Here is a 25,561-nt window from a genome sequence, read left to right as displayed (position 1 = left end):
AGACAGGTGTGCACTGATCTTGTCACTGGGAGCCCTGATATGTGCTCCCAGATACTCAGCGGTACCATAGACTGGTACTTCCGAGGGCTACGTGAGGAAAGAGATTGTGTTGCTGTTAACTATTTGCAAGTCTTTTATAGAAAATTACGGTTTTCACTAAAATCCCATAGATGGATACATGTCACTGAATCACCAAGAATCTGAGAAGAGGCCTCTGTTTTGACTTGGAAATCAAAGGCTTCTCCCTTGGGGGAGAGTTGAATTCACAAACTCCATGGAGGTTATAATTCATCACTATCCAGATACAATGTCTGGCGGTGGGGCCTTCTTTGAGAACTGGCAGTTCACATATGCGGTAGCTCCTGTTTCCTAAATTGAATCTCTCATTCCATTATATCGTTTTGTTCACAAGCGTGCTTTCGTTGAATTCATTGGTTAGAAGGTCTAAGGACTAAGCATAGAAAGGACACTGCTAGTGATCCCCAAGTATTTGCTCTCCTTTGTGTGAGTTATTCAGACCAGCTGCTTCTCCTTTCTTAATTTATTGCCTTGAAACCATTTTGTTGTTGGCATATTTGCAGAGAAAGGAAAGAAGGTGTAAGCATAGAATCACTCTGTAATTCATTAAACTTCTAAGTGGCTCAGTGGGTTGAGTGGCTGTCTTCAGCTGTGGGGGGGGGGGGCCTGCTTCTCCCCTGCCTGCCTCTCCCCCTGCTTGTGTGCGCTCTCTCTCTCTTTCTCTCTCTCTCTGTGACAAATAAATAAATAAAATCTTTTAAAAATGGTAAAGGAAGTGAAAAATAGGGAGCTAACACAAGCTCTTACTATCAAAGTTAATGCAATTTAGTGATTTTGCTATGAGTCTTCTTGATAAACATGGTGCACAAAGGAGTTTCCTTTCTTATGCAGATCAGGGCAAAATTCTGATCAAACGCTTCCAAAACATTCCAACCAAATTCATTACAAAAAAGGTTTTTTGTTTTTTTTTTGTTTTTTTTTTTTTGTTTTTTTTTTAGAAAAAAGATTTTTGAGTAGTGGTAATAATCCAGGAGTGAGCTGAAAATATCTAGTTGGTGTAACAAGAAGACAAGAAGAATAGCACTTTCTAAAAAAAAAAGATGGGGGATCAGGATAGGCTGGTGATGGGTATTAAGGAGGGCACGTATTGCATGAGCACTGGGTGTTATACGCAAGTAATGAATCGTGGAACTTTACATCAAAAACTTGGGATGTGCTGTATAGTGACTAACATAACATAATAAAAAATTTTATAAAAAAATAAAAATTAAAAAAATGAATATTTTTATAATAAATAAAATAACTTTGTTATAGCTACTAAACTGCAGACATACTGACTTTTAAGCTCTCATATCTATTTGAATTTAGTAGACTTAGATTTTGAAAATGGGTTCATCCACTGGAAAATGTGCTATAAATGTACTTCAAGAAGCTATGCCTTGTTGCTAAGATGTCAAAAACATTTATCTCTATACATTATCTTTAATAAAAAATAAAGCAAAAAAAAAAACAGATAAAAACAGAGAGGTAAACAAACCATAATAGACGCTTAAATATAGAGAACAAAATGAGGGTTGCTGGAGGGGAGGTGGCTGGTGGGGGGATGGATTAAATGAGTGATGGGCATTAAGGAGGGCACTTGTTGGGATGAGCATTGAGTATTGTATGTGGGTGATGAATCACTGGATGGATTCTGCTCCTGAAACCAGTAGTGCACTGTATTTTAACTAACTTGAAATTAAATATAAATATATATATATGATATATACATATATATTATCTTTATATATAAATTTTGGAATATTTTATATACTGGACTAATAATTAAGATAACAGTATCTAATGATCATACTGAGAACCTTTCAAGTAGTTTTAAAAACATTAGCCATGTGAAAGAGAGCCAGAAAATATATATTAGCTCAAAGTTACTCATCAACCTTCTCCCTTCCCTCCCTTCTTCTGTTTTCACTTCTCTTGCTGGCAATATTGCCAGGATAAGGCTATCAATCTATTACCAGAATTACCATTTTAATTCAATAGAAAATAATTTAAATTATCATCTAACTGAATCTACCAATTAGATCTATATAATGAGTGAATCTAGGCCCCAATATAAAATATAGATTCCATAGTCAATTTAATGGGGGGGGGTGAGAGAAAAAGAGAAGAAAAGAGACAGATTCAGTGCATAAAGTTTTGCATTTCCTTTGGAATGTTTACGTTAGGCCTACTGTCTAATTTCCATTTTTTGAAACTCAGTGATTATTTTGCTGTTATACTTTTAAAAGAATGTATGCAATTTTGAAAAAGAAAAGCAAAGCTGGAGGCATCACAATTCTGGACTTCAAATTATATTACAAAGCTTTAGTGATCAAGGCAGTATGGTACTGGCACAAAAACCAATGCTTAGATCAATGGAACAGAATAGAAAAACCCAGAAATGGAACCACAACATTATGGTCAACTAATCTTCAACAAAGCTGGAAAAAATATCCAATGGAAAATAGACAGTCTCTTCAACAAAAGGTTGGACAGCAACATGCCGAAGAATGAAACTGGACCACTTTATCATGCACAAAAACAAATTCAAAATAGTTGAAAGACCTAAATGTAAGACAAGAAACCATCAAAATCCTAGAGGAGAACCCAGGCATCAACCTCTTGGTAGTAAATACTCCAAAAGCAAAAATGAACTACTGGGACTTCATCAAGACAAAAAGCTTCTGCATAGTGAAGGAAACAATCAATAAAACTAAAAGGCAACCTTCAGAATGGGAGAAGATATTTGCAAATGACATATCTGATAAAGGGTTAGTATCCAAAATCTATAAAGAACTTATCAAATTCAATACCCCCCAAAATTATAATCCAGTTGAGAAATGGGCAGAAGACATAAATAGACATTTTTCCAAAGAAGACATCCAGATGGCTAACAGACACATGAAAAGATGGTCAACATCATTCGGCATCAGTGAAAACAAATCAAAACGACAATGAAATACCACCTCACACCTGTCAGAATGGCTAAAATTAATAACACAGGAAACAACAGATGTTGGCGAGGATGTGGCAAAAAAGGAACTCTCCTGCACTGCTGGTAGGAATGCAAACTGGTGCAGCCACTCTGGAAAACAGCATGGAGGTTCCTCACAAAGTTAAAAATAGAACTAACTTATGATCCAGGAATTGCACTACCAAGTATTTCCCCAAAGGATACAAAAATACTGATTTGAAGGAACACATGCACCCCGATGTTTATAGCAGCATTATCAACAATAGCCAAATTGTGGAAAGTGCCCAAATGTCCATTGACTGATGATTGGATAAAGACGTGGTATATATATATACAGTGGAATATTACTCATCCATAAAAAAAAGGAAATCTTGCCATTTGCAGTGATGTGGATGGAGCTAGAGAGTATTATGCTAAGCAAAATAAATCAGAGAAAGATAAATACCGTATGATTTTATTCATATGTGGGATTTAAGAAATGAAACAGATGAACATGGGGGAAGAAAGAAAAAAGAGAGAGGCAAACCATAAAACAGACTTTTAACTATAGAGAACAAACTGAGGATTGATGGAGGGGAGGTGGATGGGTGGATGGGCTAAATGGGTGATGGACATTAAGGAAGGCACTTGTGATGAGCACTGGGTGCTGTATGTAAGTGATGAATCACTAAATTCTACTCCTGAAATATTCCACTATATGTTAACTAAGTGGAATTTTTAAAAATCTTGAAACAAACGTATATATATGATAGTATGAAGAATGAAGCTCTTCTTGAATAGAAATTAATAAAAATATGCCTTGTTTCAAATCCTTAATGTGTACCTTACCCACAGAAATTTCTCAGAAACTGAATGGCGCATTTCTTTATATCAAGCTGGGAGGAAGGGCCTTGCTCCAAGTATCTCCTGATACTAACTTACTCTCTGGGACTCATCACAGAAACTTTTTATGAGTCTTTTTAGAAAAGATAATATAGAAATTACAAATTTATGGCATAACTTTAGAAGTATTAACTTTACACTGAGGGCTGGAAGGAAAAATTCATATTGCTGTAAATATTTTAGAAGTATTTGGGAAGCATGTTGGCATTTGTCAGATGTAAGAGTGGCCCAGACTGGTTAGATTATGCACCCATGTAGTTGTTGCTTCAAATAAAGGGAAAAAGAAGAAGTACTACCTAATTGGGATGTGACAAGTTGTTAACACATGGTCCAACTGGAAGAAGCAATCCAAGGAGTATTTACTACCTCTTGGGAATTTACTGCCTCAAGAGAGTAACTCTGCATGATTTCTTTCTTTATTCTTTGTAAAGATCATGGAAATCATTATGGAATTAAATTTTAGTGCCTCTTTGTAACCTTTGATGTTTTATGATGCACATAAACTTTTAAGCTTGTTTCAAAGATTTGAAAATCATCCAGAGGAAAAAAGACATCCTGGTACATGGAGGTGGTGAAATCTAACGGGTATTTAATCTTTTTTTTTTTTTTTTTTTTAGTCCTTTCAAAGTCTTTGAATTAGGTATTATTTCTATTTTCCAAAGAAACTTAGTTTCAAAGCAGTTTAAATTATTTGTGTGGTAATTGGCAAAGTCAGCATCTGAGCCCAGATCTCTGATTTCAAGGCTGGGATTATTGATTGCTCCTTAAAAGCTGGATCTTTGGATCTGCTCTAAAAAGAGGCAAGAATGTGCACATGTGAGCTGATTTGAGTAACTTCATTTGTTGACTCCAGCATGTTAAACACTCCATTACCGTCATTAAAGTCTTATCACCTAGTAATTAGTTGGTTTTTTTTTTTGTTTTTTGGGGTTTTTTTCTTTTTTTGAGGGATCAGAGACATATCTAGCTAGAAAGGTCACAAGTGAATGAGACTTGAAATAGTTCTAGAAGTGCTCATGCCTGAAATGCTACCTGCTTCTGGGACATATGACTCATCGGCATGAAAAGTTTTTAAGATTTTTTTTCAAATGATAAGACATAACAGTGCCTAAGAGTGCTGGTGAATGGGGAAGCAAGAAGTGTTTGAAAATGGACAGATGTGGAGTGTCTGGGTGGCTGAGTCCGTTAAGCATCTGACTCTTGATTTCGGCTCTCAGGTCATGATCTCAGTGTCATAAGATTGAGCCCCGGTTGGACATGGACCTTGCTTAAGATTTTCTTTTTCTCCCTTTCCCTCTGCCCCTCCACACACTCTGTCTTTCTCTCTCTAAAATAAATAAATAAAATCTTTTTTCTAAAAAAAAAAAAAGAAAGAAAAGAGAATGGACAGGTCTGCCCTCTTTTTTATTTGAGTTAAAGACTGGTCTCAATGAATTTTTTAAATTTCGCCAAAGAGTTTATCACTGATAGACCATAGATAATTCAGATGCTCTAAGACAGTCCCACACTTCCCATTTATGAGTAAATACAACCCTAATTCTTATTTACGTGGAATCTGGAGATTTAATGTCCCAGACTCTGAGCTCAGATATTTGACAAAAAGTTTAGACATGAATCTCAACAAGGTATCCAGATGCAAATTTCTGCAGGGCCCTTATTATATTGCTCAAGGGAGATAGATCACACAACCCAGACATAAGCACACATGAAATTTAAGGTAGTAAATCAAGTCCCCAAATAATTACTTATCTGGCAACACAATGCAATAGAAAGGGCTGGTGGGGGGAAGGGGAGGAGAAAAAGAAACCCTATGGCTGATGCTGGTTGGGCCACAAATTGCAGCTGAATTTCTGGCAAGTTATTTAAGTTCTCTGAATCCGTTTCTGCATGGATACAATGAGAGCATTGAATTACACCCATTCCAGCCGTAAAATGGTGAGTCGGCATTCATCCATATCTTAGGTAGCCTTCCTCAGAAACTTAACAGGACACACAAGAAGTTATGTGTACTGTCTTAGTGATCACCTCTCTAAATTGATTAGGTTCTTTTGTTTAAGAACTTGAGGAAATTTTTGTAATGCTTTTTCTCGCTCCTTTCTAGGATTATCTGGGAGCTTGCATTGTCCTCACTGCCTCTATTGCATCCATCAGCGGCTCTTCCAATTCTGGATTGGTGGGTTTGGGTCTTCTGTACGCACTTACGGTAGGTATCGATGAACACATCTCTTTTCATGTAGTGTTGGAGGTACCTTCCATAATTATTATCAACTCCTATTCATGGACATAAGAGGAGCAGATTGAAATTCACAACAAAATGACCTCTTACAAATAATAGGAGATTGGGGCCCAAACCCAGCATTTTCGGGCAGCATGGATTCAGTCCTGATACTGCGAATCGGTTTTTAGAAACTCCTCAGAATCTATGGTGAGAGATTCCCAAGGCTGTTTGAGATCCCTGTCGTAAGTTGTTCACAACCTATTTTGGGAAACTAAAATGAATACGAATATAAATGAGATAAGGGCAAACGGGTACATCCAACTCGTGCAGGGAAGTCAGAGGACAGTTCACGAATCATTGACATGTGAGGACCCTTGAAGAAGAGTGGACACCTCCTTTGCCTGCTTTATCCCATGACACCCTCCCTGGCCTCTGATATCTTGCAGCACTTACAAATTGTACCACATGATGTACACTAACTGTCCAAGTCATCCTATCCTAAAATATCCAGTGATTACAAAGATCGTTACTTCATTTTAAATGTGTTAATTTCTTTTTGTCACCTGACACAGATAACCAATTATTTGAACTGGGTTGTGAGGAACTTGGCTGACCTGGAGGTCCAGATGGGGGCAGTGAAGAAAGTGAACAGTTTCTTGACTATGGAATCTGAGAACTATGAAGGCACTATGGGTATTGTTCTGAATATTATTTTGTTTCACTTAAATATTTTATACAAATATTAATTGTGTGTCAGACACATTGTCATTTTTGCTTTTGTTTTCCACTTTAATATCCAGAGAATCCCTTTTCGTCTTGCCTTTATTTTATGAGGTACACCTGAAATGATATGACTAGACCTGAAAATTTTGGTATACGACCAGACTCCGAATAGATATTATGTAGTAATATTTAAAGGGAATTATAAAAAGTATTTGGACTTCATTACATTTGTTACCAGCCTACACTATGAACTATTGTGTTCTCTTCCTCAAGATCCTATTAACTTAGATGTCAAGAAACTTGGATCTTACTGAGATTCTCAGCTTTGCTAGAATAAAATTGGCAGGAAATTCAATACTGCAGACGGAATGATCTTTCTTAAATTCAAATTTCATGCTTAAAATGCATTCTTTTGCCTAAATCCTTCAATAACTATCTAGATCTTCAAGGACAAAGTCCAGAAAAGTTAGCTAAGACCACTAGACTCTTCATTAGTTGATCCTTGCCCACCTATCTGGTCTCATCTCTCATCATCTATCCATGACTTTTACTCTGGTCATACCAACATTCTATGCCTTCTTTTTATCTTTGTTCTCTCCATATATATTTGAAACAAATTTCCCCATCCCTAATCCTTTAAGACCCATCGCAGGCACCATCTTCTCTTGAAACCCTCCTGGAACTCTCAGGTTACCAGCATCCGTGCTCCCAGAGCACCTTGGGTTGGACTCCATCATGTGACTCTGCATGCAGTCCTGTAGATCCCGATGCTTCCCCAGGACACAGGAGCACCTTGAGGCATGTCTTTCATCTCCATATTCCCAACATCTTGCAAAACACTTCTCACATTTTAAGCACTCAAATGTTTGAAGATTGATTGACTGAACAAATGAATCAATTCGCAGATGAACTATCTTCAATAGAATCAAGTGATGGAATGTAGAAAAGACAGGATAGTTCATGCTTCAAAAAGAAATACACATATAGAAAACTATTTTGAAGGTTCTTAATCAATAGGCCTTTACTCCGAATGTAATTTTAATTTTAAAAAGATACAGAATTTGGTTCAATATTATTTTAAATTCATAAAAAATGTATATGTTAGTATGTATAAATGTATATAAGTATGTGTCTTCCTGCCCCTCTCTCCTTCCTTCCCCCTCCCTCCCTCTCCCACCATCTCTCTCCCCCTCTATCCCGTTCCCTCTCTCCTTGGCCCCCTCTTTCTCTCTCCCATTCATTTTCCCTACTTCACCCTCACCCCCCAGACCCTTCTCAAGTTCCAGACCATTGGCCACAAGAAGGAGAGATCAAGATTCATGACCTGTGTGTCAGATATGAAAATAATCTGAAACCTGTTCTTAAGCATGTCAAGGCTTACATCAAACCTGGGCAAAAGGTATGGAACTCACTGCCATTTGTTTCATACAAATCAGAAAATGGAGCCACTTGATCACTACCTAAGCTCTTGAGACATTCAGCCAAGAACATTCTCAACTGGGCTCACTAATACTCCCTGCACTTTACAGGTCAAATTATCTACGTAAAAGAGAAAAGAGAGAGATAGGATCAGGATAAAATACATGTTCTCTACGTTGTATTGCCGTTCATTAGTCTCCCTTGAAGATCAGGAAAATCAACAATATGTGTATTTTTCCAAATTTCTGGCTCCTGGCTTACAGCCATATCAGACATCCCCTTGGGAACTAATGCATTTGTACTAGCTTTAGTCCCAAAACTATTTGTTTTAGCTACTTTAAAAAGAGAAAATATTGTGATGAGCACTGGGTGTTATACACAACTATTGAATCATTGAACACTACATTAGAAACTAATGATGTACTATATGGTGGCTAACTGAACACAATAAAAAATAAATCCATAAAATAAAAAATAAAAAGAGAAAATGTGCAGAAAAAAATTAGAGCCAGTCTACTTTTTCTTATAAAATCATCACTTCTAAGATAAAATTAATACTTATTAGAGCAACAATATACTAAATGCAAAAATTAAGCCATGAAGGAAAAACACAGCCACATAAAAATAAAAAGAGTTAGAATGAAATCATTGAATATTTGGTGAAGACTCTATTTTTACCTTAATGATGATACATAAAGGAGACCTAAGAAAAGAATGACGGTTTATTGTAACTATTTAAATAGAGGCATAGTTTCCCCCGTGGTATCTTGTTGAAATTAAAAACACTTTTTGCCCATCTTCTGTCTTTTTTCTGAGTCCTTTTCTCTCTGAGTGACATTTGCTTTTTAGGTGGGCATATGTGGTCGCACTGGCAGCGGGAAATCATCATTATCACTGGCTTTCTTCAGAATGGTGGATATATTTGATGGTAAGTTACCAACTGAATGTTCTCATTGGCTGTGTGGTGTTTTCCTTAGAAGAAGTGAGACATCAACTTACCTAATCCTGCAGAAGTAAAGAGCAAATATTTATAAGGACTTTGTGTCCTGCGACCCATGGTTTGAGGCAGGTGTCCCAGATCAAGAGTCTAGAAGTAAAGAATGAACATAAAATTGCTAATAAGATTATTAGCTCTAAACTCAGCTCTAGAGAGTGTTGTTAAAGAATTCTAATAAACTGATAAAATGAAAACAAAGCCACCCATTTTGCACAGCAGTAGATGCAGGTGGCATTTCAAGAGGAAGGGAGAGAAAGGAAGACTGTCTTGCTTTGTTCAAACTAAAAACACATCCATTTCCATCAAAGGAAAAAAATGCAAGGAGATAAGTAATCTGCATTATTAATTTTGGTGCAAGACTGTTACCTTCATAACATAGTTTAATGATGCTGAACATTTTGTGGGGGTAGCAACCTGCAAAGTGCCAAGCACATGTTGACAATATAAAAAAATATTTATTCATCCACAAAATTATAACATGATACATGGAATAATTTAATCTTTGCTTTAGAAAAAATATGTCACATTATTTAGTCTATCAAGTGGCCTATAAATAGCCCAGCACATAAACCATCCTGAATAAATGGGTATCCAGCAATATGCTTGATCAGCTCAAGGAAGTGTTTCCTATTATTATCTGAAATGATTGTGATGATGATTATAGTACTTCAGGTTTTTATTGTACTTGACAGTTTATATTATTTAATTTAATGTATACAACAGCTCTGTGAGGTGAAGAGGTCAGTTTATGAACAGAGATGAACTACAGTAATTGCAGTCTCCTTGGGGTTTGGATTTGGCATCGGCTGCTGGGTTAGCAGCTTGCTCTTCCATGGCTAGTAATAATAAATAATACACAGCTACTATAAAGACTTTCAGTGGATTTGCATTATAAGTCAGTTACATGATCCAAAGACAATTGATTGACACTTTTAATTAAAAAACAAAACAACTGTGGTTAGAATTGAACATAATAGATTAGCCTGTTCCTTATGAATCCAGAAACATGCTTTCAGGCCCCATATGGGCTATCAATGACTGATTCTCTTGTTTAGCATTAGGTTGTTAAGATTTTAACAGATAGTGTGTTATTCCTGAAAGAAAGTTTCAACTGATAACCTTGTCTCCTCTTGAAACTACATCTAGCTGGAAAAGGGACTCTACCTGCCACTCTTTGCCTGGCCTGTTCATTTCATATGGCAGTTCTGTCTTTGCACAAAGTGATAAGATAAAATAATCTATCAATTTGAGGCAAAGACATCAAGATGGCACAAGTCTCTAATAAGTCTAAATACAGTATGGAGAAATTAAAAGTTGATATCTATGTTATAGAATTTCCTTTCTTATTTGCAATACACTGTCCTGTTCAATCAATAAAAGAGTGAATATAGACAAAAATCACTGTCTTCGAAGAGTTTATATTCTAGTCGGGAAAGAGAGACAATAAAAAAAAAGATAGTTGCATGTATATAGAATATCTTATGAAAGAAAAGAAAGCAGGGAACAAGGATAAAGGAATATTAGAAGGAAGAGGACGCTTTAAGGAGAAAAAGTACTTTGGGTTTGTATGAACCATGGGAACTGAATAGAAACTGAGAATCTCTTTCAGAGAAACTACATAAGAAAGAGAAACTACCACCAAAATATATATTTCTCATAGAGATGGATAATAATGTTTTTAATACTTAAATGGAAAGCTTCACCTTCTGAGTTTCAACCCTGAACTAGGAAAGTACTTTCAATTTGTAAACAAATATTATTTTACTTCTGATTTTACTACATGCCTGCAATTTTTTGTTTCTGTTTAACAGGAAAGATTGTCATTGATGGGATAGACATTTCAAAACTACCACTGCACACACTACGTTCTAGACTTTCAATCATTTTGCAGGATCCAATACTATTCAGTGGTTCCATTAGGTAAGTGATGTATTCAACAGAAACCCGAATGTCTCAGGATTTACCTTTGGGCTCATAGGAGGGTTTTACTCAGAACTGTTTTTCAGATAGGTGTGAATGACATTATTGGGATGATAAGATCGAATATTCTGGCCAACAATTTGGTTTGGGAAACCCTCGAGCTGCTAAATTAACCTGCAGAGGCCAGTCCTTTATGTTTTTCCAGGAGCTCTGCTCTTTCAATTTGATTCCACAAAAGTCACTTTCCCTCTGTACTTGGGGCAGTGATTCTTGGCAGACATTTCTAAGGTGTTCTACCCTACAGATCTCCTGCCTATCTTTTAATGCAACTGGCTTGGGCTCAGCAGATACTGAGTTCGGTTAATCCCTTGATTCCCCCATCCCTCACAATTTTTCTTGCAGCCAGAATTGCTTTTAAGAAGCTGCTACAATCTTCTCCATGCCTGGTTTATGGTTTCCCGCAGTAAAAAAAAAAAGGCAATATCTACTATCTGCTAAGTGCTTTAAATATATTGTCTCATTACATCCTCAAAGCACTGCTCTAGTATACCTATTATTATCCTGAATTTACAGATGAGAATTTTGAACCTCAGAGAAGCTCTAACTAGTTCAAGTTCATACACTCAGTAAGTGGTAGAACCACAATTCCAAGTAAAGTTTGTCTGACTCCAAAGTTCTCCATGGCATGATCCACCAGGTCATGTCTCTCGTTGCATCCATCCTCTGCTCTCTCTTGTTCACCTCCTCTACCTTAATTACAAAGAAGTATTGCTACCTCCTTTTGTCTTGAAGAGAAAATGGACGTAAGATTGCTCAATATTCAGCTGTAGAAGTTAAAAGTTGAGGATGTATCCAGTTATTTAGCATTGCCATGGTGAATTTATATGTCTGGCTAGATTTATTATGAATACTACTATTGTGGGTGGTGCAGTGTGGTTCATCTAAAATAGTATTACATGTTCCCTTTTATCATCGGTTCTATAAAAACACTTTGCTAGACACTATTCAAGTTATATTAAACATAATATAAAAGTGGATAAATCTACATAATGAATTTTATCATGTCCTATCTTGCATATAAACTTACTGATTGTGTCTTCAGGAAACATTTTTGATAACATTAAGGTTATTCATTTATTCATCTAACACGAATTGAATGCCTGCTCTGTCCTGAGCACTGTTCTAGGTACTAGGGATAGAGCAATAACCAAAACAAATTGGACTTATATTTTAAGGAAAGAACAGCAATAAGCAAACATATGTAAAAATGCCTTTATTTTTATTTATTGACTAAATAACTTATTTTCCCCCCTACAGATTTAATTTAGATCCAGAGTGTAAATGCACAGATGACAGACTCTGGGAAGCTCTAGAAATTGCTCAGCTGAAGAATATGGTCAAATCCCTACCAGGAGGTCTAGGTATATTTTCTAGAGAATGCACTTGTTTTTACATATGCAATTATTTCTATATATCTCTATCTATATTTTATGCTGGAACCACATAATTCATGTTAAATCCCTTATATTTAAAATAATCTCCAAAAGGTCATTGGGACACTTCAAAATCTAATGTTTTTGCATGGGATATCAGAGGATGAAACCTCTAACAAATTCTGTTCTATATGAATACTCCAGAATACTCCAGTTAATACATTTAACTCTTCAGTCTTTTCACTTGAGTGGTACAGGTTATTTTATTTTATTTTATTTTATTTTATTTTTTATTTTTTTAGAGAGAGAGGGCACAAGAGCACAAGCAGGGGAGGAGGGGCAGGGGGAGAGAGAGAATCTCAAGCAGGCTCAATCCACAACCCTGAGATCATGACCTGAGCTGAAATCAAGAGTCGGACAATTAACCTACTGAGCCACCCAGGCGCCCCAGTGGTACAGGTCATTTGTTGTTTTTGTTTTTGTTTTTTGTTTTTTAATAATTTTTATTACATTAGGTACAGGTCATTTGAATCAGAATGTTTCCTTGTGGTCATACTATTCATGTGATTGACATGACCCTTGACCCCCAGTAAATGGGTAAGAGGTTTGAAGAGGCTATTAGGTTCAAAGTAGTCAGTACCATGTAGGAGCAGACAGTTTCTCCACATTGGCAGCCATTTTCTTTGTTGCCAGGAGGGCTTCTTGCTTATATTTATGTGATGTAATTTCATGAAGACATTATATACTGTATCTTGCTGCAATGTCAGTTTTAGCCACCCATGTAAGGGATAAAGCATGTATTCAAACAATCATTGATATAAATTTAGTCCCAGAGGTAGACAATTTCTGGCAAATAACTAATGACAGAATTAAACAACAACAATAATGAAAGAACATGATTAACAAAACAAAACAACAGAGGGGCGCCTGGATGGCTCAGTCCCTTAAGCATCTGACTTCAGCTCAGGTCGGCATCCCAGGGTCCTGGGATGGAGCCCCACTTTGGGCTCCCTGCTCAGTGAAGAGCCTGCTTCTCCTTCTTCCTCTGCCGCTCCCCCTGCTCATGTTCTCTCTCTCTCACTCGCTCACTTTCGCTGTACCTCAAATAAATAAATAAAATCTTAAAAAAAAAAAAACCAAAAACAGAAAGTGCACAATGCAGTCTTTAATTCATAAAAATGATGAATATCTATAATTTTGGACTTTTGCTACCTTAAAATATGAACTCATATAAGAAAACAGAAAGGTAAGAGTTGGTTGATATTCTAATTTTAGTACATAATATGTAGTTGCCACGTTCATTGTGTAGTTTTGGCATCTAGAAAAGAAATCAGCCCACAAAATAACACCATGTTTATTTGGGAAAGAGGATCTACTCAAAAACAATACCTTTTATGATTTTAAATTATGTCCCAAGGGAAAGGCATCCCACAAACAGAAATGGAGATAGCATGTCTCTAAAGATAGTTTTATCAACTTGCCAGTGTTAGACTATGGGAGCAATTCCAGGGACCTGGATGAACTTTCCCATCATAATTTTGATGTCTTACATGGCGAACCATTGCAAGTCTACTTGAGAAATTGATAATGCATATAGACCCTTCTCCTGGGGTATTTAGACACACCTTTAGTAGTTGGGAATACAGGCAATTATGGCTTTGTAGTCCCCTTCACTCACATGAAAGTTGTATGTACCTGTTTTGAATCATAGGCACAGTGTTCAAGGGTTAGGGTACAGTGTAAGCAACAGAGGATTATATTTACGCTATGTAATTGAATGTTGCTTATGTTCATTGTCTTCATAAAGATTACATCAATTGCTTGATAAAGATCTGGTTCGGGCCAATTCTGGTGAAGAACATTCATCATCTCTCACACCCTCCTTATTTATTATGTAAATTAAAATTTAGAGAATAAAGGCATAGCTCCCAAGCATGAAATATTATAAGAATGTGATGCAATGAGAAAATAGAAAATAGAAATTTACCCCTAGGACTCTACTAGGAAGTGTTTGAATTCTAATAAAAGAGGTAAAACAAAATTAATCTTAATTAATCATAATTAATCTTAAACTCACAATAGAACAGTTTATGAAATGTGGATGGAAACCCAAAAAAAAAAAAAAGAAAACAATAATGAGGAACTAACATGCATTTATCCATTCAACAATGTTCTGTTCAGCTGCTATGTCAGATACCAAGTGCTGAGGATATACTGATGAACAAAAATAAATCCAGTCCTTAACCATGTGGAACTTACAGTCCAGTGGGATGGTATAATGAAAAGAGAATGGACATTGGAGTCAAGAATGTTCTGTTTCTTATCAAGCTCTACTGCAAATTAGCTGTGTGATCATGAGCAAGCCACTTCATTTCTCTGGGCCTGAGATAGTTATATTAAATAATCTCCTTAAATAATTATATTAAATAGCCTCTAGGGTCTTCCAGTCTTCAAAATGCCTTAACAGTATTTTATATCCAGCTATAAGTAGGTAATTTACCACCTTTTGTCAAAAACAGTACGGCCCAGGATCATATTCATTTTCCCAACGTAAAATTCCTCTTCACCTTTCCAGTATGAAATCTTCGCAGCAGTACAGTGAAATCCAGCATCCTCTTTAGGACATTCTTATTTTTCCTTACTTTGCTCAAGGAAAATGTTAGCAGCATTTCAGCGAAATCCTTGCTTCTCCTGATGTAGATGCAGTTGTCACTGAAGGTGGAGAGAACTTCAGCGTTGGACAGAGACAGCTGTTCTGTCTTGCTAGGGCCTTTGTACGCAAAAGCAGCATTCTCATCATGGACGAAGCCACGGCTTCCATTGACATGGCCACGGTGAGTGCATTATCTACGCTTCTTAAATGGAAGAGCTGGGGAAATGCACATGAAATTTATAGCTTAGTTTTTCCTGATGGGGTTCAAAGTCCTTAGTACTGTTGTTTTCAGTGTCTTCTCATTCATCTCTTTAATCAACTGATGATAGCACATTGGGAATTACAGTAAAGGAGACGTGACAGTCTACTGCCAGTAAACATAAAATAAATTGGCCATCACTTTTTGATAAATTCTTAAAACCATAAAATTCCAGTGCTCAGTTGACGAGAGTACTGTACTGTATTCAAGCATTCAAGTCTTTCGTCATGGAAGTTATAGAATGAAGTCTGCAAATCTCTATTAATAGAAATTGCTAACCAAAATCAATCATTATTTTCTAAAGTAATTTGAAGAAGAAAGATTCACTAGAATTAATAATGACCTTCTCAGTGTGTTCATGGTAACAAACCAGAAACTTTGCTTTTTGAAAGAAATTATTTAAAACTGTTCAATATGCCAAGAGGAATCTGTCTAGAAGGTTGTGATTGAGTGGAGAAAATGTCACATTAAGCCACAAACTGTAAGCGTGAGCAATTAATGTTGTTGTCATACAAGTTAACTTGGTATTAAAAGTTTGGCATCAGAAAGGACAAAAATAAAAAATATCCACAAACATGATATTTTCTTGCTGCACACTCTAGATTGGATAAAAAATATCCAAAAAACTGGAATTCTTAACAGACAATTATATATGAAGATGCTAATTTGACATCATTTCTTTCTATTAAGACTAATCAGTTATACAAAGTTACATATCCTTCTCAAAGTTAACATAATTTAAAGTAATAAAATAGTTTCTAATTAAGCCAATTCACTAAATAAGCATAACTACATCAAAATTAGTATTAACTGCTAAGGATTTACAGTATTTACAATTTACAATAAAGGCTATTATAATACAGCCTCGGTAGAGATGAGAGAGAAAGGGAGAATGAATTAATTGGCAATAAGCCACTTGACAGGAAGGAAGTCTTTATATTAAGACTTAAGAATCAAGTTTTCCTCTGAGAGAGAGAGAATTTTTACTCAGAACATCTTTCAAAGTATGATAACAGTTTGTGGTGAAGATAAAAATGGTTTTTGCCTGGATGGTTGTTTTATGAGTCAAAATCCAAATTTGGGGCATGTATTTTATTTTTTCCCTTTTCTGACCCCAGGGTTAACACCATTTTAGGGTTTTATTAGTTTTGAATACATACTGTTTGTGGCATAACTCAAGTGAGCATTTCCATGCCCATTTAATGTTGTTTTCCCCTTTCAGTTCCCTCGTAACTATCAGTCATTCTGGGTTGATCACTGAGTTTTATTTGCTGTTTGAAGACCCTTTCTGAGCCCAACAGAAACTTGCTGTGAGGACTGCTCCCTGTCGCACCTTCCAGAGAAGACAGGAGCTGGGAGTTCTCAGAAGGGATTGGGCCTTGGAGGGGTGGGTGTGGTCTTTGCTCTCAGGGACAAAATAGTATGGCGAGAAAAAATGCAGACTTAATTTATTTATTTTTTTGGCAGGAAAACATTTTGCAGAAAGTGGTGATGACGGCTTTTGCAGACCGCACCGTTGTTACAATAGCTGTAAGTATCGGAGACAGGGTGGATTTACTCCTCTTTGGTTTTTGTTCAAAAATGCAATAATCTTTATTTTGGGGCAATTCAAGTATACGTATGTTGAATTATGTATTTCTTGGCCAATGTTCTGTATCTGTGCAAAACAAAAACAAAACAAAACAAAAACTCAGCTATGCTCTGAAAGCTTTTATATACTTTTTTCCCCAAAACTGTTCTACCTAGCTCCACTAAGTTACAGTGATGGGATATCCTAAATCTAAGGATTCCAGTAGGAATGCCTGCATTTTTTTCACCAGATACAGATGGTAGTTCATATGGGATAATTCTCTTTTCAATAATCTAATCATCTGATGAGCACTTTCAGAAGCAAAATTCTTCAACCTGACTACCAATTCTGCCACCGCTTACACTTGATTTCTGTTCTTATTCACCTAACTGCTTCAGAAAAGAAGGCAATGAGGTACATCACAGCTGAGGCAGATACTTTCTCTGAGCACCAATCAAACTGAGGAATTGCCCAGATCTTTGTATGTGTAATAGCTTACTTACAGTAGGCCATGGTTTTCTTCTTCCTCTTTGCAGATGGATGGATTCTTGCTCATATTTGGGCTTACTGTTTAACAAGAACTTTTTAAAATGAATCACCTGGACATTTTCCCTCTTGCTGATTCTTGTCTTTCCATTTCTCTTTTCTCTCCAGCACCGTGTCTCTTCTATCTTGGATGCGGGTCTTGTGTTAGTCTTCTCTGAGGGTATTTTAGTGGAGTGTGATACTGTGCCCAACTTGCTCGCCCACAAGAATGGCCTCTTTTCCACTTTGGTGATGACCAACAAGTAGACCGTCATCAGCTACTCTGCCAACTGTCCCATTCTCTGGTAGATATCTTAGGGGGGCCCCTCAGCCAGGCAGGGCTAATACAGTGATTAAAGGGGGTGGTGTGGGAACTATCTACCGAGTATTCTCACATAAATCAGCTCGACCAGCTGCTTCCATTATGTTCAATACCAAATGGGGCGCACGCATAATTCGCTAATATATATAAGAGATAGTATTTACAGAAATCCGAGAACCAGATTTACCTCTGTCCTGGGGGCCAATTTCACTGTTCTTTGGGGATATATTGTGAAGTGTTCTTAAAAATACTGTACATGGTCCTTACCTGACTGAAGATGGCATTTTTTTTAAATTCACAGACTTATTTAGGTTTCACTGTTGAATACTGGGAGCTATGTACGGAGTGCTTGCTTATGCTTCCATTTTTGTGAATGATGCATGGAGAAAGTGCACCCTTTGAAGTGTAGCTTTTTTTTAAGTGGCAGGAAATGACTCCCATCAGGGCCCACCTTCTGGACACTGGGCCTAAGTAAAGAAAAAGCCTCTTTTCTCTCACTTCCTCCATGAACTCTGCCCTGGAGGACAGTTACCACCTGATTAAGTCATTTATAGTTGAGTGTGAATGATTCAGCAGGTGAGAGAATTGGCTAATTTGAAAAACAGTTCTCTAATATTTTCAAGAATTTTCTCACTGGAAACGGTAGGGAGATATTTGTGGGGGGAGTAGAAAGAAAGGGCAGGTAAAGGCGGAGGGAAGCAGATCCTTGGCTACCCAAAAGATGTTTTCTCTCTTCTGCATGAAGCATGGTATTGTTGAGCGGCCCCATTTAGTTTACACCTGGAAGATTACTTGAGCATAATTTGTATTTTTAACCAAAAGATTATGTTCTCTTTTTGTCCACCTACATTCACTGAATACTTTTCCATAGACTTCTGTATCTTTCACTCGTTCTTCATTTCAAGGCCACTAGGATACCTCCCCACGGGGACACAGAAAGCCATGGGTAGGACGAATTACCATGGGACCAACTCCTCTTACCAGGCTCTTAACAGAGAGAGACCAGCAGCCTGTGGTAGAATCTTGGTAGAGTGATTCTCAGCTCTTTAGTTAAACAGTAACTGTTCTTTCTTCCCTGCTAAAAGTTGTTCTGTTAATTTTGTTAACTACCAGTGAAAATTGTGAAAGAACTTCAAAAGATAACTTTCTCTGTCTTCTAAAAGGAAGCCTTCATGCACCAAAATAGTGCATGGCATTTATTTATGAAAGTGATTTTTCATCTTTCACTCTTGATTAGATTAATTTCTCTAGAGCACTTTGAAAATTGCATCAATACTCTTATAATTGACACCACACTTTCTCAAGCAAAAAATGATTTGGGTTAATGGAATAAGCACCACATATATTTCTTTCTGTTGGCCAAGATTTTTCCATGTTTTTATTTTTATTTCTTAAACAAACATTATTTTAGTATAATAAGGCAATGTTTATAATATTCTATTTAGGGATTGAGAGGCCAGATTCTTTTTTTAGCATCGGTGATATGGTTATTGAAGAATTAATCTTTTTTGGAGGGAAAATACACAGAAGATATTAAACAGTTCAGTAACCTTAAGTTTATTTTTTTTCTAAATGCATGGGTAGACAAGTGACTCCAGTATCCTCTCAAAGGTAAAGAAACATTATCCTGCCAATTTTGGTAATTCCTAAATACATGTTATTCATTACCAATATTCAGTGAATGGTAGGTTTGTCTATGGATGTTGGAAATGGTGGTACATGTTCTGAGCTGGCATCTTTATCCTCCGTGTATGTCTTTCTTTTCTCCTCCAGTTGTCCTAACTGTGACTGTTTGCTTTTCTGAAAGCATAAGCATTGAGACTACCCCATCTACATGGCCCAGGGCTGATGATAGGCATTTGGCCCGAGGGATGGCTTTAGGTTGGACTCTGGGTTGTTAGGAGAAGGGACTTTGGAAACCTGTGTATCAGATTCACAGACGATATTTCTGAGTTTGGCACTCCCATCAGCACGCTGGTGTTTTGACCTGCATAGTCCAGGTCCAATATGGTAGCCCAGAACCACATGTGGCTATTGAGCATTTAAAACTCAGGTGGTCCAAATTAAGACATGTTGTAAATGTGAAATACAACCTTGATTTCAAACACCTGGTACTAATAGAAAAACATAAAAGATACCATTACTAATTTTTCTATTGGTTATATATTGAAATATTTTGAATATATTGGGTTAAAATATATTATTAAAATGGATTTCATGGGATACCTAGATGGCTCAGTCGGTACAGCATGTGACTCTTCATCTCAGGGTCATGAGTTCAAGCCCCACATTGGGCATGGAGCTTACATTAAAAAAAAAAAATCAAGTGGATTTAATATAACTTAAGATAGATTTCATCTGTTTATTTGTGCCTTGAAAATGTGGCTTTTAAGAAATTTAAAATTACTTATGTCTCACATTTGTGGTCCACATTATATTTCTACTTCACAGCACCTATCTTACCAAGAGAAGTAAAAAGACCCATGGGCACAGATTTTTCCCTTGTAAATTTTAAAAATAAAAAGTAATAGTAGCTGACATTTAGTATGTGCTCGTATGTGTCAGACAAGTTGCTGAATTCCTTTTACATGGATTACTTCATTTGATCCTCACCACCATTCTTCGAGGCAGGTACTATATTTTTGCCTCATTTTATAGATGTGGAACTTGAGTCATACAAAAGTTGAGTTTGCTGATCAGGATTGCACAACCACACAGGTGGTTTTGGAAAGCAAAATACACGCTCAGTCTAACCTCAAAGCCTACGCTCTTAACCACAGCGCTAATAATGGAAGGTGAGCAATCTTTGAAAGTAGCAGATACTCCCTACAAAACAATTTGATAGCAGGCTGGAAATACCTCATGCTTTGAAGTTAATACCTGATTTTATGCTGGATCTGCTACTTGTTATCTACGTGATCTCCTGTTTTTGCTTTATCTCCGTGAGCCACAATGGTCTTGTGCATAAAGAAGAGGGAAAACACCCACATTTGAGGAATGTTTTGATGATTAATAAGTATGTGTGTGGAGCACCTAATGTATATGTTCAAGTAGCTTTTATTAGTAGTAATTACTAATCCCAAAGCTTCTCTCCAAAAGGTGCCAGGTGAAAAGAGAGAACAAGTGTGTGGCAGTGATCTCTAAAGACTAAGGCACGGCATGTCCGAAGTCCTGGGTAACCCCTGCTAATGCTGCATGCCAGAATGCACTCCCCCATAGTGTTCCCAGAATCGAACCACCTTCCAAGGCTCTTCAAATTGTGCATTAGCCCACGAATTAGTTGACTCTACACAAGAGATAATTTTAGTCTAGACTAAACTATAACCCAACTGGTTCACGATGGGTCTTCTTATCGTTTAATTATTGGACAAACAAAATTAGCCTCCTTGCGTTTCCATGAAAGTGCTGAAACTACTATTTAGCTACACTCAATTTAACACAGCCCATCTAAGACCCAGTCACACTCGCCAGTGTTTAAAAGTATGTAAATAATGATACGTTAAATAAGACAGAAAACAAGGCTGTGCTTCTATTCTGGTACCTCCTAGCACCCCAAGATAAATAATCGGTGAGACATGCGTATTCCATTGCTTTGGCTTGTGAAATATGTAACAAGTACGTGTATTTTCTTTTCACTCGCAGCATCGGGTTCACACTATTCTGACGGCAGACCTGGTTATTGTGATGAAGCGAGGAAATATTTTAGAATATGACACTCCGGAAAGCCTCTTGGCTAGGGAAGATGGAGTTTTTGCTTCTTTTGTTCGTGCAGACATGTGAAGGGCTGTCGTAAACCGATACATGGATTTAAAATAATGCAGTCATAACCTACTTAACGGATCATCAGCTAGACCTTCAAAAAGTGGCATCTTAAATTTTTACACTTTTGTAAAGCATATGTGTTGTGTTGTGGGACTTTGTAATTAGTTACAATGTCACTTTACCAATGAATATTGTATTTCCTCTTGATATTTCTTTTTTGTTTTGTTTTCCAAGATCTTACTGCTTAATATCTTCATTACTGATGATTTTCTAATGATTAAGCCACTTAACTTTAAGAATAGTAGGCTGTATTAAAACATGTAAGCTACTTTAAGTGGTAAGTCAACAGCTATAATTTCTCATAATTTTAAGTCTGATAAATATCTCTCAGGCATAGAAGTCACCATGAGTATTCAGTATGGTTATACTCTTATTTGTAAGAATATGATTTCCTTTTTGTTGGTGTCCCCAGATGTTATTGGAAGAGAATTAAGAGGGCAGGTTTTCTAATCAGTGAGAAAATAAAACACTCAAATCCATTATCTACTGGATGAGAATATTCTCTGTTCATTTCCTTAATAATAATACTGATGCTTCCTTTACCAGTCTCTCTTCCTCATCTAAATTGTTTCCTGTTACCAAGAAGTCATTTATGGTACCTTTGGAAAGGCAAAGCCTTAACCAGAAAGATCGTGGAAAGAGTTTGGATATTTGAAAACTTATACTGAAGGTTCCATCTTTCCCTGTCCAGTCAGGAGGGAGTTCCTAAGATATCAGGAATAATGTGCTTTTTCCAGACTAAAGTTCAAAGAGTAAATACACTCAATCCTTCCATGACAGGCCAGCTAAAGCTCTCTATGGTTTAATTTTCATCACTAGATGTGGTTACGATCCTGAGCCCTAAAATGCCACATTATTCAAGATTCAGGAGCATAGGCCAGTGGCCTCGTTTGCCTATATAAATATATATGAAACAAGTGTCTATTTCAAGGTGCAAGAGTATACTTCTTTTTGACATTTCTGCCCAGTGGTGTCCCACGTGTATCCATTTGGTACTGCTCTAATTTTTAATGCACATGCAAAAAGTGATTCAAAATGTTATATTTTAATGTGCATGTTAAGAGTGCATCCAAAATGGATGGAATAGTAGTGTTATGCTTTGCTTAAATATAAATTAATAAATTTTATAATACTAAAACTTACCTGCACTGTCATACTAAGCAGCCAAAGCTTTCTACTACGATTCTCTGCCCATCTAGTATAAATACCATGGATTTTCATACGAGGACCTGTGTGCATTGCTAGATTCTGAAGAATTATAACTGATAGAAAAAGAGAATTTGTGCTCCCTTCCTCTAGTTTTTATGTTCAGTTTATTGTATTGTGTACTCACTCTTGGGAAATCTGTAGTGCTTGTTTGTCTGGCATATATGACTGGGCCTTCACCTGAATATAGCGTCCTGATGTTTACCTAAAATAAGTTCCATAAGGATGGACAGACATGTTCTGTGTCATCTGGCTTTAATTGTCACCGTTTATTGTATATATAAAACCTCATTGAGAAAAAGCCTCTTAATGTTTCCAAAGCTAAACAAAACAGAATCAGTAACTATTAAATCAATCTTGAAAATATTTTCTAAAAATTCTCCCAATCTCCTCCAAGTATTTCCGGCATGGAAATTTTTGTAAGGCTGCATTTACATGATGCTTGTTATCAACTTACACCTCATTCTCACAGAGAAATGGGGATTTACCCATAACAGTAACCCCTCACGATATTTGTAAATTATACCGCTCTACAGGCAATGTCAACAGAAGCACAGCTAAGAACATGAAACTGAGAATCACATTTATCATTCGGACACCCAAGTGGTCACTAGTTCCTCATAACTTTTGGTCATTGAAGTTGAGTGTTTAATTGTTTACAAAACTGAACAGACTGAATCAAGTCAGGAACGACGTTTTTAATTGTTTAATCATTTATTATGCTATATACATGATCTATTGAATATAGAAATGGCTCATCTTGAAATAACTTTTTAGTAAATAGATACATACCTATAAAGGATGATCCTTAACCAAATCAAATCTTACACTCCCAAATTTTACATTTAATTAACTAAAATCCATTTTATAAATTTTAATTCCTTAATATTTGTTAAAAGCAATAAATGCATAAAAACTTATATGAAAAATAACAAGGTTACTGATATCACTGTGAGGTTTTTAAAAAATTTCTCTTAAAGGACCATGCGTCCTCTATTCTTGTCCTAGTACTCATGATCCATTTAAAAGCTTAGCTCTAGTTTAGATACCAGAAGACTGGTATTTGAGATCACATAACTGATAGTTGAGATCTGGGACCATGTCTGTCTTTATGTCCTTTGCATTTGATACAAGAGTCTAGCCCACAGTAGGTCCTAATAAGTGTAGTTGATTGATCCATTGATTAGTCTCACCACTAGCCATGGGCCTAAAACTCTGGGTTATTCTCTTAACTTCCTGTGTTGTGTTTATTCTACTGTGAAAATATACTGGCTTGGTATTATATAATAAATTACTCTTTCTCTTTGCTTGATTAAATAGGGTTATTATTCTTTCACTTGTAATATCATTGGGTATCAACCAGGATGATCAATACATGTAAATCAACACCAATTGCTGAGATAATACCCTGCTTTGACAATTTTGTTTCACATTTGCCACTTGTCCTGCACTTTATTAGTTTTATGTACAGGTTCCATGTGGAAGTTTCCATTAAGTGAAACAACCATATCAATAAATTTTATGACATCTCTAATTAAATAGCTGGATGTCTGGACTTTTCCCTAAGGTCTATTGAGCAATTTTTATAGTTATCTTCCAATATATCTTTTATCATTTTAGACTGTACTCTTTGGACTTCTGTGATTTATAGGACCATGATAATTCCCTTATTGGTTCATTATCTAAAGTTTAATGTAATCTTCTCATCTTAGCGTTTTAGCATAAGAAACAGTAGTCAAGAGGATGTGTCCTGTCACTTATGTTTATTTTTTTCTTGAGTAACTACACATCATTCCCAACAGTTTTTCTCGAGCACTAGCAAGATGCACCTGGCTCAGACTTTCCAATGAAGGGGCTTATAGCTGTATTTCTAGCAAGTTTCTCCAGATGAGATTCATAACTAGCCAAGTTTGGGAATCACGGTCTACCTCAGTCATCATGTAGTCTCTGTTATGATAACACGGAGCCACAGAATCCTGAAGGTGGTTTTCACATGCTCCCTCTCTTTCCTGACATGACCGTCTTCCAGATGGCTAAAACGGGCCTCTCGATGTCACCAAGTGAACCCCTTTGTTCCATCATAAAGGAAACGTAGAGGTAAATGAACTGAATCTTACCTCAGAAGATGTAAACTGCGGTTCTGAATGCTATTTTCTTTTGTTCTGTGGTTTAAGCAGCGATATGGAATCTAAGGGGGAAGCCTCTTCACAAAGATGCAAAGCCTTTTCCCCCAACATCTGAATTAGCTGTCGAATCATTTGTACATTATTCCGCTAAATTTGGAGTCATATTTCCATATTTCCATGTTTACAGTCCATAAATGTGAGCACTTTGGGTAGGTTTCACTCTTGATGCCTCACAATATGGAAAGAAGGTAAGTTATCTGATGATTATTCCCCTTTCCACTTTCACCTTTTTTTCTACAGGTGGTGTTGTCACCACTGATCTGTGAAGGTTGATATACTCATTCTATATATCTACTATACGGGATTTAAATTATTTCTTTTGGGGGGTGCCTAGGGTTCAGTCAGTTAAGCATCTGACTTCTGACTTAGGCTCAGGTAGTAATCTCTGGGTCATG

The 25,561-nt window shown here is 36.6% G+C and overlaps 1 protein-coding gene across 8 annotated transcripts in view; it reads left to right on the top strand.

The window, feature by feature from the left end:
• Positions 1 to 22,256, top strand: part of ABCC9 (ATP binding cassette subfamily C member 9) — a 127,862-nt gene extending 105,606 nt beyond the window's left edge. For 6 of the 8 annotated variants that reach the window (XM_045811762.2, XM_087855683.1, XM_087855684.1 and 3 more), the window contains 10 exons: positions 6,015 to 6,116; positions 6,704 to 6,824; positions 8,123 to 8,253; positions 9,123 to 9,201; positions 11,082 to 11,190; positions 12,508 to 12,611; positions 15,324 to 15,457; positions 17,003 to 17,065; positions 17,760 to 17,935; positions 21,595 to 21,733. In XM_045811762.2, the coding sequence (XP_045667718.1) occupies positions 6,015 to 6,116; positions 6,704 to 6,824; positions 8,123 to 8,253; positions 9,123 to 9,201; positions 11,082 to 11,190; positions 12,508 to 12,611; positions 15,324 to 15,457; positions 17,003 to 17,065; positions 17,760 to 17,897 (981 nt within the window). In that variant the 3' untranslated portion in view covers positions 17,898 to 17,935; positions 21,595 to 21,733. Of the gene's footprint in view, positions 1 to 6,014; positions 6,117 to 6,703; positions 6,825 to 8,122; positions 8,254 to 9,122; positions 9,202 to 11,081; positions 11,191 to 12,507; positions 12,612 to 15,323; positions 15,458 to 17,002; positions 17,066 to 17,759; positions 17,936 to 21,594 lie in introns of all 8 variants that reach the window. The other 2 variants (XM_087855686.1, XM_045811763.2) reach the window with 1 other exon arrangement.
• Positions 22,257 to 25,561: the final 3,305 nt, after the last annotated feature.

Source organism: Ursus americanus, chromosome 25 (assembly GCF_024610735.1).
Source record: "Ursus americanus isolate L20-20 chromosome 25, mUrsAme1.1.p, whole genome shotgun sequence".
NCBI lineage: Eukaryota > Metazoa > Chordata > Mammalia > Carnivora > Ursidae > Ursus > Ursus americanus.
The sequence above is the reverse complement of the archived record's forward strand: the minus strand, read 5'-3'. Positions and strand labels throughout refer to the sequence as shown.